The sequence below is a fragment of the Muscardinus avellanarius genome, assembly GCF_963383645.1.
Source record: "Muscardinus avellanarius genome assembly, chromosome: 20".
Taxonomy (NCBI): Eukaryota; Metazoa; Chordata; class Mammalia; order Rodentia; family Gliridae; genus Muscardinus; species Muscardinus avellanarius.
This window is the reverse complement of record NC_137806.1, coordinates 6,899,007-6,919,212: the sequence shown is the minus strand read 5'-3', so window position 1 is coordinate 6,919,212 and position 20,206 is coordinate 6,899,007. Positions and strand designations below refer to the sequence as shown.

Genomic DNA, 20,206 nt, shown 5'->3' with positions numbered 1-20,206 from the left:
GTGTTCTTCTTCAGTCTGGAGAGCTTCTAATGCTGTGTATTTACAAGTGGGCTGATGCTTTGTTTTGAGCAGGGATTGTTCATCTTCCGTGTCCATCCACATGTATACGTTTGGCATTGAAAGCTGGACTTGCACATTTAAAAATTCTCTTTCCCTGCTGGGCGTGGTGGCGCACCCTCGTAATCCCAGTACGTGGGAGGCCGAGACGGGAGGATCACGGGTTTGCGGCCAACCTCGGCTACTTGGTGAGGTCCTCACAATTTAGTGAGACCCTATTTCAAAATAAAAAAATAAAACATAGGACTCGGGTGTCGCTCAGAGGTAGAATGCTCCTGGGTTCCATCCCTGGTTTCCTTTTCTGTTTCTTGTTCATTATGTTCATGGTTTCCTGTAAGTCCTTGAGTTACTGCAGCTGTTCAAACCAGCCCTGGCTGCTGATTTCATCAGCCCTGTCATTTCTGGTTGGTTTCTACAGGCTGATTCCTCTCATTCTTCCTCCCTTCCTTCCATCTGGTGGTTATTAGGGATTAAATCTGGGGCCATTCTACCACTGAGCCTGACCCCAGACCTATTATTATTATTATTATTATTATTATTATTATTATTATTTTATTATTGGTGGTACTGGGGTTCCTGAAAACCCTTTTACCTCTGGGCTACACTCCCAGACCTATTTTATAGTTTTATTTGGAAACAGAGTCTCTTAAACCAGGGGGGCTGGCTTCGAACCTGCGCAATCCTCCTGTCTCTGCCTCCCAAGCGTGGGGATTACAAGCGTGCGCCACCACGCCCGGCCAGCCCTACTTTTTTTTTTTTTTTTTTTAGTTTGAAACGGGGTCTCATTAAGTTACTTAGCTCTGTTGGCCTTGAACCTGTGATCCTCTGGTCTCGGGCTTCCCACGTACTGGGATTACTGGCATGCGCCACCACTCCTGACTGCGTTTTCCTTAGACACATTTTTCTTCATCATTGTGTCTAGTAATTTCTGACTGGGTGCTAGGCATGGGGTCTGAGATTTTGTTCTTTTCCTTTTACAGATTCTGGACTTTCTCTGGCAGACAGCTCAGTTATTGTACGTCAGTTGTTTCTTCACATTAAGATAAGTGTGTTGGATTATCGCGATTCAAACACAAGGGCACTGTGAACTGCTGTATCATTTTTATGTCGATTCCCTCTTTCCTGGGAAGAATCAACGACTTCTTTAAGCTCTCTAGAGTGGCTCTAGGGTAGTCTTTACTGGAGGACTAGCTTAGCCCTCAGGCTGAGGCATGGCCCTTCTCTGTCCTTTGCTGAACACCCAGGTATTCAGCCAGCGTTTCTTACTTGTGCTTGTCAGAGTTTCAGCTCACAGCTCCCAAACCATGGTTTTGGCCCGAGTTAGTGGTCTTTCCATACGCTACATGCTGGCTTATTATAACAACAAAGCCCCAGATCCATGGGGTTCTTTCTATGCAATGCTCGTTCCGGCTTGTTTCTCTATTTCAGCAATCCTAGCTGCTTCGGCGCCCTCCACTTTGATCAGCAAGCTGGTCCTGGGCTGCGTGGCTCATCCCTGTCTGCACTACAGCTCTGAGAAGTGCCCCTGGGCAGAAACCGGGTCATTTCTCGGTCCGACCCTGTTTGTTTCTGCTCTCCTAAGCACCGCAGTCTCTTCCTGGTGTCTGAGAGTTGTTTTGTGTATTTTCCAGTTCCCTAGGTGTCAACAGGAGGGAGGTAAGCAGAATTGCAGGCACTCTCTAATAGCCGGAAACACAATTTATGGAGAATGCCTTTGACACTTTTATAAGCCTGTTTAGACAGAAATAATGTGCTCGGCCATTAAAATTTAATTGCACCAAATGAGTTATCCACATGAACTTTACAAACAAAGTAGGAAAAATGTTTAAATCTAATTCTACCTACCTCAAAGTAGACCTGGACTTCATCTGCTCATTGGCTGTTTTAGGTATAGTCAGTCTTGACCTCAGTAGACTTATAGACAGTACAATGAGGTGGATTCATTCTCCAGCGGTGACGCTGGACAGTGGTTACATCAAGAGTTGGGAAGTTTATAATGACCACCCAGACCCCAGAATGACTCCTAAGCACACGGATTAAGTTCCCCGGGCTGTAGGGACTCTAGTCCAGCTGGAGGCTACCTGGGTGCTGTCTCCCCAGCGTGGACAGCCTCTTGCTGTCTGTAGCTCTCCCTGGGGCTTGGCACATTGTAGGCAGCCTAGCTGTTGACCCCGGCACCAGTGTCTATTATTGTTCCCTGACAGGAGCTATAACAGCTCTGCTCCACGCAGGCCCATGTTGGATGTGCCCTTCTGAGATACACATTTCCCTGACCATTATTTTGGATATCAGAAAATAAATGAAACACTCACACATTTCCACGAGGGAGTATCTTATAAAAGGCTACATCAAGAGAGCTGGGTTGAATCCTATCAATTCAAACACAAGGACACTGTGAACTGCTGTATCGTTTTTATGTTGATTCCCTTTCCTGGGAAGAAAGAACAAATTCTCAGTAGTCTTAAAAATGTAACTCTAAATTCAGAATGGCCCAATTTTTTATTTATCAAGAAGAATAAGGAGATAGGTTCCAAGAAATAAAAAAAAATTGTGGGAATTAGAAAAATAGAATGTATCTATTCTCTCAATTTAGGTCAAGTCTCTTTTGGTTTCCACAGAACCTATATCAGTTCTTCCAGAAACTTCTTTGTCTCCTTAGCCCATGAACAGAGGGAGAAATGTCATCCCTTCCGTGGATCTGAAGTTATCTTGGCAAAATCTAAGTACTGGGCATTTGGGAAAAAAATGTCATTCATCATACAAAAAGTGTTTTTTTTCCCCTCTTAATCATATCAAAAAAGGTTGTAGACGCAGATAATCATCTTTTCAAAGGCACATTTGTTGAGTACAAGACCCTTTCCCACTCTTGCCAGCCGAGTACAGACTGAAGTGTTATTTGGGAATGGGGACACAGCAATATGAAAGTTTCATATAGAACAGGTGCTAACTGTACCAAAGCCGAGGACGCATCTGATTGGCCACTGGGAAAGAGGCACACTGCTCAGAGTCTAGGGTTTATGTTTCTCTGTCTTTTGGACTTCCAGAGGAGGGCACCTCGTTTGCTTTGCTCTCTGTGGTAGTAGACTGATCTCAGTATTTCCACAGGGCACTTCATGAAACTGACCATCCACACGAGCCTTAGAGCAGGAGTCCCTACCCTGGGACATTCTAGGATCCAGCCTGGCCTCTAGTCCACACCAGTCAGGTCAGACTTTGTCAGGGGCACTTGAGTATTGGTATTTTGGTTCTAAAAGACAGCCAGGATTGAGAACCCACATTTCCCTTTCTCTCCTTCCTTCCTTCTTTCTTCCTTTTCTCCTTTCTTTTTCATGGCACCTGGGACTGAACTTAGGGGTGTTTTACCTCTGAGCTACATCCTCAACCCTTATTTATTTTGTTTTGAATCAGGATCCTACCAGGTTGCAGTCTTGCAAAGATGCCAAGTCTGGTCTCAAACCTGCAATCCTCCTGTCTCAGCCTCCCAAGCCCTGGGATTACAGATGTGCGCCAGTACGCCTGGCTGAGAACCTTTCCTAGACTGGTAATTCTTGTAAGGGTAGAGGGCAGAGGATTCCGTGGACAGGAGGGCAGTGGTTTTCCTGTTCTGCTTGGGCTCCTTTCTCCTCCCCCCACTTTCTTTTTGTCCCGTTGAAGTCCACCCACCTTCCCGTCCTCCACATCACGTTCCCCTGCCTGAGAACTCATCAGTTCTGAAAATGAAATGCTCAGCCACGATATACTCACAGTCTAGTATTTTCCAGTGATTTAATTATCTAATTACTAAGCTGGCTGCCAAGCATGGAAGATTTCATTCAGTTCCACCATTTTATAACACAGTCCAAAGAACATTTGAGTTTCTAATTTGATTTTTGTTCTTTTGAGACGCTTCTGGAGTTTTGCCTACCTCTCATGATAGCACCGTTACTGGCCTTATAATCACTTTGGGGCTGCCCTTGGTCTTGGGTGTCTAATACTACATATGCTGGAGGAGAATTGGTGCTGTTACTGCTTAATTATTCTAAATTGTTTTTGTCTTAAATAGACTCCCCTGACTGAAAAAAGTTGGAGGGAGAGGGAAGCCGGATACAATGCAGAGAATACAAAGGCAGAGGTAGAAAAGATAGCAGCAGGGTTCAGACACAAAGCTTTCATCTTCTCCTGTGTCTGCTCTGGAGAACTACACAAATTCCTGAGCACAAAAGCACATGTGCACACTGCTCTTTATTCTCAGAAAGCCAGGGAAGCTGAGCAGTTCTGGAGTGATGTCTGTGGCTAACACGGCGTTCCTAGCACTTGACCAAAGATCTTTTTTGTTAAGAAAGAAATTGTTCTGTGTTGAGACGCCACAGTTCAAAGGTCGCTGGGGATGGCAAACTGTGGGAGATGTCTCCTGGCCACCAGGTACCAAAGGATGCCAGCTGCCCGCGGGGTGATGCTCCAAACAGACTGACAGACAGACAGACGGCGACACCTTGATTCTTGTATCAAATTCACCTTAACTCCTAAGAACCATCCACCTACGAAACACCTATGGCATGCTCATGACAGCAATTCCACTGCTGTGCCCAAATCAACAACGGCACACTTCTGGGAGCGGCTGGGGACCACTACACAAACACTAAATGTATTCATTTCCCGTGTGAGGGTCCATGGAGGAGAGCAGTGTCAAAATCGCCAGCAGATGGCGCTGAGAGGCAGGCGTGGTGTGAGGACAGGCTTCACCTTCAGCGGCTCCAGGTAAGAACCTAGGAGCTGAGGGATGGATGTCTCCAGCCTGCTGATGTGTCCTTTGACCTCGGAAGTACTAAAGGCTAGAGTTTCAGTTGCTTTCCAACACAATTATCTTAAAATACAGAAGCATCTAGACACAATGGACTCTATCATGCGAAGATTCAGGACTGGGTGGCGACCCCTCTTGGGGGCCAGCTTCCTCCTCATGCCGCCTGTTCTGTTACTGCTCCTGGGTACTGAGGACGTGGACTCTGTCATCCCAATACGGTGCCCATCCAACCTGGACACTTCATCTCACTGTAGGGAACTATATGACTGCCAAGCCAGGGGGAAGCCCAGGCAGAGCGTGTGAGCCCCTCAGATGACGTCACTCAGAAGTGACCGGGTCCAAATATCTGAGGACAGCGTAGCCTTTGAAGGCCTGAGGGCTGAGCAGGGCCACCGGCCCTCCCAACCCTCAGGGCCCAACCAGGGCCTCAGGACAGGCCTGTCATGACAGCCGTTCTTACCCTCTGACAGGCGGAGGGCAAGGAAAAATCTCGGCCCTATTGGTGAAGAAAATACCATTAGTAAGTCACAGGGAGAAAGTAACTATGACTGGAGTCCTTCCTTCCTGCCCTGTGCCAACACAGCCGTTGGCCCCGAGGATGCCAGGCGTCTGTGCCGCCCCAGGCTCCATGGTATGTGTGCCCGTTGGCAATGTTTGGATTATAAGCTTCGTGAAGGAAGTCTGGGAGGACACCTGCAGAAATCTAAGCCGGGCCATATGAGATCCTCAAGCTCAAAAGGCCGGGAGGGGCAAGCTGACGGAAGTGAACCTGACCTCGTGAGGCGTGCAAGCCCAGTGTGGTGGTGTACACCTGCCACCCCAGTACTCCATTCCAGGCCAGCCGGGAGCCTGTACAGGTTCGAGGCTGGCCTCAGCGACTTAGAGAGGTCTTAGCAAGTTAGTGAGACCCTGCTTCCAAATAAAAATTAAAACAGGGCTGGGGATGTAGCTCAGAGGTAGAATGCCCCTGGGTTCAACACACACACACGCACACGCACGTGCGCGCGCCATGCAACTCCACCTCCTTACTACCCAGGCCAAGCGATAAGAGCGTTCAGTTTTGCCAACATTTCTGGGATCTGTTGACAGAGACTTGTGGCAGGAGGGTCATCTGCCCTTCCTTCGTTTCCCTCGCAGTTCATATATTCCTCAACAATAGAAAGGGATAAGAAAAACCTGGGACATATCACCCAAATAAAATGAGATGTTTTTCTCAACAAATCATCCAAAATGGCCTTTCTTTTTCCTTCCAAATTCATCCTCTATTTTTTTTTTTTTTTTTTTTTGGTGGTACTGGGGTTCCTGGAAACCCTTCTACCTCTGGGCTACACTCCAGACACACACACACACACACACACACACACACACATATATATATATATATATATATATATATATATATATATATATATATATATATATATATTGCTTAATTTGGAAACAGGGTCTCTAAACCAGTGAGGCTGGCTTCGAACCTGCGCGATCCTCCCGTCTCTGCCTCCCAAGCGCGGGGATGACAAGCCTGAGCTGCAATGCCCGGCCAATCTCTGTTCCAAACAGTTCTAAATCCATCCCAGCTTGGCCAACTACAGCACCTTTTGCCCGTTCACTGGGGAGAACCGAGCCTGTGTACTCCACTCGGGAGCCGTAACTGGCTGGTGGAATGCTTCGTGCGGATCTCCTCCAAAGGCAGATGTTGAAAGGTTTTCTTTTTATTCTTTTTAAGTGTGAGGGCATGTATCACCTAAAGAAATGGTTACAGAAAAGCCAGGCGTGGTGGCGCACACTTGTAATCCCAGCATTTGGGAGGCAGAGACCGGAGGATCGCGGTTCGCAGACAGCCTCAGCTACTTTGTGAGGCCCTCTGCCACTCAGTGAGACCCTGCTTCAAAATAAAGGATAAAAAGATGGACTCCAGTTGCAGGAGAAGGCTCTAGACCAGGATGAGAGGTGTGCGAGGACACCGTGTCATAATGGCGCGATGCTGTGTCCTCGATTGGCCCCTAGGAGAAGAATGGAATGACCGGTCCAGGGAAGATGCGGTGGGGCTGGGCCATGGAGGGGGTGCTGGGGACGCGTCCGCGGGGGGTACCTGGAGCTCTCTCATCTGCTGGAGCTGGAGCTTGAGCTCCACCACGCTCCGCCTCATGTCCAGCAGGCTCATGTGGATGGCCGAGGCACCGGCAGGCAGGGTCTGGCTGGGCGGCCCCGCCGACTCCAGGGCACCCAGGGGCTTCCCGCCAGAAATGTGGGGTGTTCCTAGGAGAAAACAGCAGCGAAAGACTGTGAGATAGCAAGAGGCACCTGTGAGCTACGAGCCCCATCCCAATACAGAGCACCAGCAACTCTAAAAATGCCAGTCCCTTCATCAGGAAAAACAGCAGGAAATGACACAACGTTGAGGGCTGCAGTCTGTAAACATCATGGTCTAGAAGTTTAGTGTCAAGGGACGGCAGACCATGGAACAGTAGGAACAGCACGGTGCCCTGGTGAGAAAGCGGTCTACACCCACCCCTCCTCTCTCCCGCCACCCTTCTTTTTTCCTCCCTCCCTTCTCTTTACCCATCCTTCCTCTCTTCCTCCCTCCTTTTCCACCTACTTGAGACAGTTTTGCAATGAAGAAAGGTTTGAAAGTAAATAACAAAGTATTAGCAGTGTCTCCTGCAGGTGGTATGTCATACAAATGTTACACTCTTGCTACAAATTTTTCTATGTTTAAATCTACAATAGAATACATCTGAATTATTATTATTATTAGTAGTAGTAATTTTTATTTTATTTATTATTTATTTTTGGTGGTACTGGGGTTCCTGGAAGCCCTTCTCCCTCTGGGCTACATTCCCAGACCTATTTTATACTTTTTATTTTTGGAAACAGGATCTCTTAAGCCAGCGCGGCTGGCTTTGAACCTGTGTGATCCTCCTGTCTCCACCTCCCAAGCGTGGGGATTACAAGCGTGCGCCACCACGCCCGGCAATATATCTGAATTTTATAATAGGGAAAATAATTTTAAAGTTCTGGGACCTCACAGAGATTACTTATGTGACCCTTCCCTGTATAGCAGACGTACCCTAAGAGTGAGCACTTGTTTCAGGGCAGATATTGGGGTGATCGCCAAGGGGACTCTCATAAGGGCTGGGTACTCCCCTGCATCCTCACAGGTTTCCAAAACCGAAAGAAATAGGACTCTGTACACATCTCCTTTACTTATAAGGATTTTCCCAAAATCCCTTAGGAGAGGAGTCAAAACAGGCAGCAGAAAGAAGGTCTCAGGGATGTGGGACAGCCCTGGGCTCCAGGACCAGCACCGCATACATGCGTGAGCACACCAAAACACGCACGCGCGTGTGCGTGTGCGCACACACACACACACACACACACACACACACACACACACACGGACGAAAAGAACGCTTCCTAAGTGACTTTCTAGCTGCCGTTAGCTATTGCTGTTTGAGTTCCCCTTAAAGAATCCTCCCGTGCTCCCTCCCTTCCTTCCCTTCTATATTTTAAGACTCCACTTATTTGAAATCTTTAAAATTATTTTATTAGTGCATTACCATTACACATCATAGTAAGGCTCAGTGTGATAAAATCATATGTGATAAAATCACACATGCATACAGCTCTGGCTGTATTTCTTACGTCTATCACAGGAGGGCCTGATTTGGCTACATTTGTTTTTAAAATGACTCAAACACACACACACACACACACACACACACACGCACGCACGCACGCACGCACGCACACACACACACACACACACGCACACACACTTCCGCTTTCTCTCTGTAGAAGCAGAAGCTGTAATGGGCTGGGCTGGCCTTGCAGGACAGAAGCTTGCTATTTATTGCGTGCCCTGGGGTAGCTGGTTTCCTAGCAGAAAACCGTGTTTCCATCCTGGCCCAGCAATCCCGGGACCCTGTCCTCCGGCACACACAGCCCTGCAAAGCCTTATTGGTGCTGTGCCGCAGCTAGCGAGCGAGGGGGCGAGGGGCGAGCCACTGTGCCTGGCAGCACGGCCGATGGCGGCTCACGATGTGAAGGCGCCACACACCGGGGTGACTGTCCAGCGAGCCCGTCTCCCTCTGGCCTCTCAAAGGCTCCCCTGGGGAAGTCAGCAGGGCGGCAAGGAGGCTTGTGATGGATGGACACCGGAGCTCTGGTGGACCAGACCGTGAGCTGCGTGGTTTATGACCCCAATTGGTCACCCAGTCGCTGCCAGTCATGGTTCTGATCTAATAAAGCTCAAAGTGAAGAATATTTAGCTGAGCGGTGACACATGCCTGTAGGCCCAGTACTTAGAAGGCTGAGATAAGAGGATTGCAGGTTCAAGGCCAACCGTAGCAACTTAGCAAGACTCTCGGCAACCTAGTGAGATTCCATTTCAAAATAAAAATTAAAAAAAGCTGAGGTGCAGTTCAGTGAAACAATGCCCCTGGGTTCAATCCCTAACCACTATATATACATATGTATGTGTATATGTATGTATGTATATATGTATGTGTGCATATTGTATGTATGTATATATGTATGTGTGCATATTGTATGTATGTATATATGTGCGTATACATGTATGTATGCATATATGGAAAGAAAGAGAGGAAGAAAGAGAAAATGAATTTGCTATCACTGCAATTGTTTAAAAGAATATTCTCCACTATGAAGGTACTAAAAAAAAAAAAAATAGCCCATAACATTTCCAAGAACAGCAGCATATTAGAATAAACTTAGTGCCTTCCAAGGTCAATTATCCTGAGGGAGATTACAATCATCTGGGAGTTTTCCTTGTTCAGAATCAGTCTCTACACAGAGGCATAGGAACACATGTGTGTGCTCACAAACACTCCTGACCCGCGCCATATACGCTCATTTGGTCAACAAATGATATCGCTAAGGTATTTCTCCGACAAAAAAATAACACTGTTAGCTGGCCACTTCCTGTCTGGTAGTAAGAACTGTCCGGGGATGCTCACTAAGTTAATGTGTGCATGTCTCTATCACTCTGAACTTATTACGATGGATGATTACAATGCCCCGATAAAAATTCAAGAGCCGGGCGTGGTGGCGCACGCTTGTCATCCCCACGCTTGGGAGGCGGAGACGGGGATCGCGCAGGTTCGAAGCCAATGTCGCTGGCTTAAGAGACCCTGTTTCCAAATAAAAATAGGTCTGGAAGTGTAGACCGGAGGTAGAAGGGCTTCCAGGAACCCCAGTACCACAAAAAATAAATAAATAAATAAATAAATAAATAAATAAATAAATAAATAAAATAAAAATAAATACAAATAATAATAAATAAAAAAATTTAAAAATCAAGAAAAAAAAGAACAGTTCCACTAATTCCTCAGCCAAATGAAGGCACATGTTCCTTTGACATTTTCTCACTCTCCTTACATGCTGTAAGGGAGCCAGTGCACCCACCAATCTTTAAATCTTATAGAAAACGGGCTGGATCCACATGCTAGCTGCTGGAGCTGAAGGCTGATCACTGGCGTTCACAGCCAAATTTCTATATGGGATCTACGCTCATTTGCCTTTGTATGTGGCGCTGGGGACTCAGGCCCCAGCGTGTGCTAGGCAAGTGCTCTACCGCTGAGCTACGCCTACAGCCCTGTGCTCACTTTGAAGGATGGATGTTTCTATCGATAACCTCTTAACCCGCCACGTCTGGATTCCAGCTCCATCATCTACTGAAGTGGCTTTGGCAAGGTGACCAGTGGGCAGTGGGCAGCCCAATGGGTGCCCCCAGGGCTGGCACGCCCGAGCCGCGCCGTGACGCTGCGCTTCGCCAGCCACTCGGAGCCCTTTTCCTCCCGTGCCTTCCTCCCTGTCTGCTGCCCCATCACAGTCAACCTCGGCTCTGATCCCTTCCCTGCGAACCTTTAAAATCCTGATGGGTTCCATCCTTGGTTGGCTTCTCTTCTCTCTGGACATGGCATCTAGAGAAACCATCTCACCTCCGTCACCTGCCCATGTATCCCACGCAATCGTCCCAGCCCTGTAGCACGCAATCATCTTCACACCCATTTGCCAATAACCACAGGACCCAATGACCTCCCACACAGGCTGTCATGAGCCCCACCCCTCTTCCCAAACGCACTCCTTCCTTTTTCTCCTCTTCTACCCTTCTCCTTCCTTCCTTCCTTCCTTCCTTCTCTCAGTCATTAAACCCAGGGGCATTCTATCTCTGAACTATACTCAGCCCTATTTTATTTTTGTTTTATTTTATTTTATTTTTTGTGGTACTGGGGATGGAACCCAGGGGCATACTACCTCGGAGCTACACCCCCAGCCTATGTTTTTATTCTTTATTTTGAAACAAGGTCTCACCGAGTTACAAAGGGCCTCACTAAGTAGCGTGATCCTTCCATCTCAGCCTCCCAAATGCTGAGATTACAAGTGTGCATACTATACCCGGCTAACCCCCTATTTTATTCCTTATTTTGAAACAGGGTCTCACTAAGTTGCTGAGGCTGGTTGTGAACCTGCGATCCTCCTGTTTGAGCCTCCCAAGTACTGGGATTATAAACAGGCACCACCACGCCTGTCATCTCTTTTTCTCCTGTAGACCTCCTTTTAGCTAGCAGCACTATTAGTCCACTCAGTTACTTAAGCCAGAACCTTTGAATCACTCTTGGTATTCACTTCTTAGTTGGGACTTTGAGCAAGTAACTTAATCTGTTTCCTTATCTGTAAAATGGGTAGGAGCATTATGTCTGGGTGAATACATTAAACACACATGACTGTAGTCCGGGATCTGGCCCGAAGGCAGCCCTTCCTGCCCTTGGCTGTGAGTATTATTTCTCCAAGCAGAGTGGCCGAGAGAGGCTGCCAGCTTCCTTCTTATCTAGAGTCACAGCAGGTGCAGAGGGCTGGGTGGTCTCCGCAGCTGGCTGAGCACCCTGAAATCTGGGTTCAGGATGAGATAATCTGGTGGTTGGGGACCAGGAGGGGGTCCCCATTTAGATTCGATTCACAAACCCTGGGGCACCCATGCCCACACACAGAGGGGCACATTCTGTTTCCCTCACATCCAGCTTAGTAAGAGTCGACATATAGGTTACCTTCAGAACCTTATTCCTTCCTGTGTCTTTCTCCTAGTTCAAGTTATTTATTTTATTTTATTTTATTTTTTGTTTTTGAGGTACTAGGAATGGAATCCAGGGGCATTCTACCTCTGAGCTACACCCCCAGCCCTATTTTTTATTCTTTATTTTGAAACAAGGTCTCAGTGAATTGCAAAGGGCCCCACTGAGTAGCCGAGGCTGTCCGCAAACTGCGATCTTCCTGTCTCAGCCTCCCAGGTGCTGGGATGACAAGCGTGCGCCACCACGCCTGGCTTTTATTTTTTAAATCCGAAAGAGAGTCTCGCTAAGTTGCAGAGGGACTTGCTAAGTTGCTGAGGCTGGTCTTACACCTGACATCCTCCTGCCTCACCCTCCCAATCCCACTTACACCAAGTGGGATTACAGGTGTATGCCACCACACCTGGCTCATATAAATATTATAAAGTATACATTCACTGTGAATTTTTATATCTTGCTGTGATAGAAAGAACATGGGCTTGGGCTTTGGCAAGACTGGCTCTCATTCTTACTAGCTACCTGGCTTTGAATGAACAACTTAAACTCTAAGTACGAGTGTCTTTCTTTATAAAATATGGACAGGAACGCTTCCTTATACAGACATGTGTGTTAAGAGCTATAACATAGCATAGCACGTGTGACATGACTTGGAAACGGAAAATTCTTTTTGATCTCTTATAGTAAACTACCTTTTTCTATGGTCAGCAGAAAGTCTGAGTTTCCATTTTTCCATTGGCCAAACGAGTTCCCTGATGTCCATTGAATTCTGTTTACCTGCCTGCGAATAGGCATAACACTTCTTATAGCTTACTTCCTAGGATTCTGGAAGAATTAATATATTTTGTGTACCATCCAAGGTTGCTATGGTAACTAACCCCCTGCGGGCAGTAGCTAGCTTTACTGTGTTAGAACGGGGAAGTCTGAACTCGCTGAGACCCGTTCCTGGGGAGCGAGAGCACGCACGTTGCCGGGGGGCCTCGAAAAGTGGTTAGGCCTTTCAGGAGGGACCGTGGCAGCGTGGTGCCGGTGCTACTAAAGTGCTTTCCGCTTTGGACTTTTGATTCCACTTTGGGGAAAAATCTAAGGGAGTTACACTTACTCCCTTTCCCTATTCTACAAAGAGATATTTGCAAAATTTTTTGAAACACAGAAACAAAATGATAGGTATCGCTCAAGGGACTGGGGTATCTTAACACAAAAGATTGTGATAAAATGCGGGCTAGGTTGACGCGTGTCACATGTGTGGAGGTGTATGTCCAGCTTCCTTTGAATCATGGGAATAAAAATTATACTTAACCAGGCTGAGACAGGAGGATCACGCAGGTTCGAAGCCAGCCTCAGCTACTTAGTGAGGCTTTCAGCAACTTAGTGAGACCCTGTTTCCAAATAAAGTATAAAATAGGTCTGGCAGTGTAGTCAGGAGGTAGAAGAGCCTCTTGGGTTCCACCCCCCAGTAATACATACACACACACACACACACACACACACACACTCACACACACACAATTATACCTGACCACTTGAGGTATAGGCAGGCATTCAGGGGTTAATGCGTGAAGAGCCTACATTCCTGGCAATGTAGGAAGCACTTTATAAGTGTTTTTATTGTTATTCCACAAACAGCAAAAAAGGAATGAAAGGAAAAACACAAGCCAGCATGGATACATCGATCATCAGGTAAACGGTGCAGGATGCTAATCGTTTCTAGAACAGATTCCAGAAAGATGGCAGGTTTTAGCACTTAAGAGACACTTTAGAAACATGATGAGAGGGGGGAGCGATAGAACAGGAAGGGGGAGGTGGGGGGGACGGGGGGGACAAGATGATGTGGTGAAGGACACAGTTCAAACAATGGCCTCGTGCATGTTCAAAGTAATCGCTGCCAATCACAACCATGTGTACGGGGACGGGAGGGCAACGCTCCACGTACGGTGCGCATGGATGTTTCCCTTGCTCTGGACCTCGTTATGGGGGGTAATTACAGTGCATCCATAAAAGTACACTCAAAAAGAAGGTGAAAAGGAAAACCCTCATATAAGCCCTAACAAACAAACAAACAAACAAACAAACAAACAAACAAACAAAGCAGACACTGGTCCCAGGGCACTTTCTCCTCCCGCTGGAGCACTGGTTGCTCCCAAGGGCTCTTGTTCCCTCCTGCCATTCCATATTGCAGCTGAGCTGACATCCTCCCCCATGAAGAACCTTCCGATGGCCTCACTTTGCAGGTAGAATAATATCTGGATTCCCTCCCACTGGGTGGGTTCTCCCTCCTTCTGGCCCTAGGTCCCGGCCAGCCTATCAGCTCTCACTCTAGGTCCTGTCCTCGGGGATGCTCTCAGTGTGGGCTGGCACTCAGTGTGTGGACCTTTATCCTAGCCGGGCGTGGTGGCGCACGCTTGTAATCCCAGCATTTGGGAGGCCTCAGCTACTCAGTGAGCCCCTTTGCAACTCAGTGCGACCCTGTTTCAAAATAGAGAATAAAAAATAGGGCTGGGGGTGGATCTTGGAGGTAGGATGCCCCTGGGTTCCACCCCCAATACTGAAAAAAAAAAAAAAGAAAGAAAGAAAGAAAAGAGAAGAAGACCTCAGAAAGAGAACAGGCTCCTTCCCCATCCTAATGATGAGGTCTGGAATCCCAGCACTAGCGGGAAGCTGGAGTAGTGTGGGGAATTATCCCAGAAGCCTCTGAAATCGTGCCAACCAGGGGACTTGGGGAAAGGTTAAAGCATCCTGAAAGCAGCCAGGGCTAACCCAACCAGGGTGAGCGGGTCCCCAGACCGCCCGAGGACACTCACTCACCCGCACTGTCCATGTGGTTCCTGCTGGCTGTGGCTTTCATCATTTTCTCGCTGAATTAAAAAAAAAGAGAGAGAGTTAGCAATACAGTTTCTCAGATGCTCTTCTTTTTCTTCTTCTTCTTTTTTTTTCTTTTATTCCCTTTTCCAAGCAGCTAGCAGTGACTGGTTAAGCGATGAGGCCTTTGCATGACTAGCTTCGATGGAAGCGGCTTCCCGAGCTGTGCACCTGACCCGGGGAGCATGGAGCTGAGCGCATGGGTGACTCTTAGATGGAGGCGGGCGTGGACACGCGTGCGCACGTGTGGACACGCGTGGACGGGGCGGCAGGCACGGCGCAGTGAGCGGTCCAGGAAGCTACATGCACTGGTCAGCTCAGCTACCCTTCTTGAGCCAAAGTGTTACCTTCGTCCAAGAATTACCAGAAGGAGAATGAAAAAACCCAAACAAAAACCAAAACAACAAGCCCATGATTCAGAGACGTGAACACTTTAAGCCTTGAAATGATTATGAGCAAACAAATCTGGATGAATGGATGGTCTTAACGATTAAAGAGAAACAGGTGGGACTGATCGCCTAATCGAAGGCTCGCTTCTTTTTACCTAGACGCCTCTTTGCTACTACTTGTAATGGGCCCTTTAAAAAGCGCAGACTGAACCAGGCCAGTTAAACTGGCAATCTGCTTCTCCATGGCTTGCATCCTCTCTCTGTAAAACAAGAGAATTGTTTGTTAAAGCTCTATTGACTTTCAGACTGGTTTGTCGAGGCGAGCCATCCACCCAAGGGTCATAAACGGTACCACCCAGTAGCCGCCAAAGTTCACCTGGACCTGGCTTAGAAACCGGAAGAGCCTGCAAATCCTGGGCTGAGAACAAGATTCAGTGACCGGCGGTGAGTATTCAGCCAGGGGCCTCACTACAAAGATACTGCACAGACCAGCAGAGGCCTCTTGGAAAAAGAAATCTCCCTTGGAAAACGTCTGTTCCACAGAGCCTTTCTGCTCTCTGCTATTTTCCCTGGCACACAAGGGCTCCTGTCTGGACCCTGCCGTAGGCCAGGTACCGCACAATCTAACCACGTCTAAGCTAATCTGCTCAGCTGGGAGACGGCAGGATGGCTTCTATGTCAATGATGGAGACGTTTGCTGTTTGTGTAGTTTTATAGCCCCAGGGCAATGCAACCAGATGTCTCTTATTATGACCATGGAAAAATATAATTGAAATCAATGTATGTTTGGGAATAGGTGGAACTCAGTATCATGTCGTGGAAACTTTAGCCTGGAGGGTTTTATAACTCCAAGCAGGAAAATGAACACCTCTAACAATTTGATATCTCAAGACATTGATTAAAAATTTCTCCTAGATATTGATTATAAGCAGAGATGGCACCTCCTTCTTTTTAGATATCACTGAAGCTCATCAGGCATTTGAAAGAGACACATTTCTGGACCTCAGAGGATGGATATGTCACAGGACTATTACTATTTTTTTAAACACATTTTATTATTATTATTTTTGCCATACTGGGGATGGAACCCGGGGGCATTCTACCTCCGAGCCATACCCCCAGCCCTATTTTTTTTTATTCTTTATTTTGAAACAGGGTCTCACTGAGTTGCAAAGGGCCTCACTAAGTAGCTGAGGCTGTCCACGCACCAAGATCCTCTGGTCTCAGCCTCCCAAATGCTGGGATTACAAGTGTGCACCACCACGCCTGGGTTGTTTTTAACACATTTCAAAAACAAATGGCCATGTTAAGAGTTGCACGTTGCCTCCTGGGAGCTCACTTACACAGATCTGTTAGTTAAAAACAGGAAGAGAGTGGGGAATGGTGTAAGTAGTAGGGGCAGCTCACCATTATACCCCAGCAGTGCGTGTCCTACAAGGAATGAGAGAAGTGACCGCTGTGTGTCTTGGGTGTGAGTGACAGTGAGTCCTGTGCTGCTAAGGGCAGACTCCGACACTGTGGCTCTTAAACACAACCAGTCCAACTAGTTTTCTTGGTGCTCAAGCAAAAAAGAAACAGCGATCGGTTCTTTCACTAGAAAAAAGCAACTGGTTGAGTTTGTGAAGAGTTGATTTATCTGTATCCCCAATTTTATGACAGTCAAGAGCATTTTCAAGTTTGGGGGTCATGAGTCTTTGCCTCTGGAATATAACCCTTAATGTCATACCAACTACTAAGTTTAATTCCCCAATGACAAGTTTCTGGTTGCAAAATGCCATATGCTTTCTTTAGCTTAAAATGGATAGGTCTGTCAGAACACTGAGTTTCTTGTCTATAAGTCATACAGTCTGGACGGTTGATGGTTGTAGACCCCAAGAAGGGGAAAAATTAAGTATTTACAGTCTGATCTCTCTGTTCTAGCAGAGTGGATGGAACGAAGAGCTCTCCGGTGGTGAGCAGTGAAAGGCGTCTCCAGAGTGACTCTGCAGACGGTACCCGGCACGCTGGGGGAGGCTAAGCCCTTTCAATGGGGGAGAGTTGTCAGCCATGCCTGTGTTCTTGGCCTCATAAAACTGTTGATGCGTCAAAGAGAAAAATTAGAAAGAAATCCAGATAAGGAGAGCACATTAAGAAGAACCCACTGGAAACCCCAAGTTTATCGAACGAAGTCACAACAGCGTCTCAGAAGCAATGCGGTGGTGGCTGATCATGCTGCCTGCCATACTGGAGACACAGACTCACATTAACTCTTGAAAAATGAATGTCTTCTTTGGAGAAGCGGTTTGCACTGAACAAAAGTCGTCCAGGGTCCTCATTCATCCCACGGGGCTGGCTCTGTCCATAGCAGGGCTTAAAACCCAACCCATGATCCTAAGACAGGAGCACCTATAAGTTAACTGCTTTTCTTTTCTTTTCTTTTTTTTTTTTTTTTTTTTTTTTTTGGTGGTACTGGGGGTGGAACCCAGAGGCTTTCTACCTCCGAGCTATACTCTCAGATCTATTTTATATTTTATTTGGAAACAGGGTCTCACTAAGTTGCTGAGAGCCTCACTAAGTAGCTGAGGCTGGCTTCGAAGCTGTGCGATCCTCCTCTCTTAGCTCCCGAGTGCGGGGATTACAAGCGTGTGCCCCACCACGCCTGGCAAAGTTAACTACTCTTATACAATCTTAGGCAAATGCAAAAGACAGTCTGTCTGTCTGTCTCTGTCCCCCTTCCCAGTGGCATGATGCTTTTATTTCTTTTTTTGTGGCAGAATTTCTAGAGGAATTCTACTTCTGAGCTATACCTCTAGCTCTTTTATTTTATTTTTGTTTTGTTTTTGAAATAGGGTCTCGCTAAGTTGCAGAGGGCTGTGCTAAATATCTGAGGCTAGCTTTGAACCTGCCATACTCCGTCTCAGCCTCTCAGGTACCGGGGTCACAGGCGCGCACCACCACGCCTCGCTAAGGCATGCTATTTTTAGAGTCTAGACGATTTTGGTTAGAGGGTGGCTTGCGGGTCCAAGTGCCAAGTGAAGGTGTGATGACAAAGTACCCAGAGTAGGAGCAGTACTGTGAGAGGCAGGAGTCAGGGCAGGCCACAGCCGAGCAGGACCAACACGAGCCCACTCGGAGGGCAAGGCCGAGGGAGCTGGGGTCCAACACTGGCCGGGAGACAGTGCTGCCAGGGCTAACGCTGCATTCTTTCTGACCCTCTCTGGTCAACGGCATTCGTGCCCTTGTCAAGTCAATGGAAAGAACTTCATTAAAAACCACAACTGTGCCGGGTGTGGTGGCGCACGCTTGTAAACCCCGCGCTTGGGAGGCGGAGACAGGAGGATCGCACAGGTTCGAAGCCAGCCGCGCTGGCTTAGGAGACCCTGTTTCCAAATTAAAAAAAAAAAATATATATATATATATATATATATATATATATATATATATATATATAATAGGTCTGGGAGTCTGGGAGTGTAGCCCGAGGTAGAAGGGTTTCCAGGAACCCCAGTACCACCAGAACTGCAGCGAGAGTGTTAACAGGCCCGTTGACAGATGTCCCCTGGTTGAGCACGGTGTTTGGAACGGCGGGACCTCACAGCTCGGGCCAGGCGGACCCCACCCAGGAGGCCGCAGGGTGGATTCTGGCATTTTCCTCTGCTAAGTGAGTTCCTGGATCCTCCCTTGGGCCTCCCCCAGATGATGGTTTTAGGATGTAGAGAGTGAGTTCTCCAATCACATCTCGCTCCCTTGTCCTTTAGGACTAGACACCGTCCTTGGACAACCCTGGATGAGTTTGGTTGCTTTAGAGGCCAAGCCTGGCGTCCAGCTGGTCGACCAGGTACTCTGTGCTCCTGTTTGTCTGAGAGTTAGTGCATGAATACTCCAGGAAAGAGACACGATGTCTCAGAGATGGGGAGTCAGATTTCTGGCATCCTCCCCAAAGAGCTGAGGCTCTTGGCCCTGACAGTCAAGGGGGGCAATTCTCTCCCCTACCCCAGGAGACAGCGAGCCCGAGTGGGGGAGCAGGACAGAGGGTGCACTGGCTCCACACGCGTGCATTACTGTCTCGGCCAAAACCACTGTAGGAAAACACAATTCTTTTGACACACGGTAATGAGAAAACTTTTTCCCTCCTCGTTAATCATCAAAGCGTTTCTGGTTTCAGGATTCATTTGAGGGAGATTATCTGATTTATAAATTCATAAATAAGATTGTCTTTCCATTTCATGGTTGGTAATCTGGAAACAATTTTATGGTTTAACTAAATTAAAGTCACTGGAAACTTATGCAGCCTTCTCCCGCGATGAAATGTTATGATGTATGTTTTAGTGCGGAAGGGCATAGAAATAAAAGAAATGTAGTGGAAGAGGAGAAATGGAGAAATTAAACACAACCCTGCCATCTTATTACCGTGGCAATTCTGCATGATAATCATCAGAATATTCAAGACGCTCAGGCTAACGACTGCCAGCATCGCTGGGTTTAAGGTATTACGGGACTGGTGTAATTACTGTTGAAGAGATGTTTTAAAAATGATGTCATAAACCACTTTATATCATCCCGTTAACCTTATTTATGTGGTTAATAGGTATGGTTAACTAGTCATTCGGTGCCACAAGTCATCTGGGCTGAATGAATCTTCTTGAGGCCCAGACATAATATGAATAAAAAATTTCAAGTCAAATTCAGGGAAAATGATGATTCTATCATTCTCTCTCTTTCCTTTCCTTCCCTTTCCTTTTTCTTTTTCTCTTTCTTTCTCTCTTTCTTTCTTTTTTCTTGGGATGAAACCCAGGCCCCCGAGCATACTAGGCAAGAAATAATTTTACCACTGAGCGACACCCCCACCCTTTTAGTATATTTTAAGACACAACCTTGCTAAGTCACTCCAGCTAGTCTTGAACTCGTGACTCTCCTGTATCAGCCTTCAAACAGCTGGTATTTCAGGTGTGCATTCCCATCCTTGGCTGCTCTAACCAGCCCTCCTGCACGCCCCACGCCTGTCTGTGCAGATGAGGGACCACCCTCCTCCCGGGGCTCCTCTCCGCCTCTGG

The 20,206-nt window shown here is 47.2% G+C and overlaps 1 protein-coding gene across 4 annotated transcripts in view; it reads right to left on the bottom strand.

The window, feature by feature from the left end:
- KIAA1217 overlaps positions 1-20,206 on the bottom strand; it is a gene marked incomplete at both ends in the record, with an annotated part of 339,403 nt that overhangs the window by 38,185 nt on the left and 281,012 nt on the right. For 3 of the 4 annotated variants that reach the window (XM_080717096.1, XM_080717097.1, XM_080717098.1), the window contains 2 exons: positions 6,930-7,096; positions 14,731-14,780. In XM_080717096.1, the coding sequence (XP_080573222.1) occupies positions 6,930-7,096; positions 14,731-14,780 (217 nt within the window). Of the gene's footprint in view, positions 1-6,929; positions 7,097-14,730; positions 14,781-15,328; positions 15,434-20,206 lie in introns of all 4 variants that reach the window. The other variant, XM_080717095.1, reaches the window with a different exon arrangement.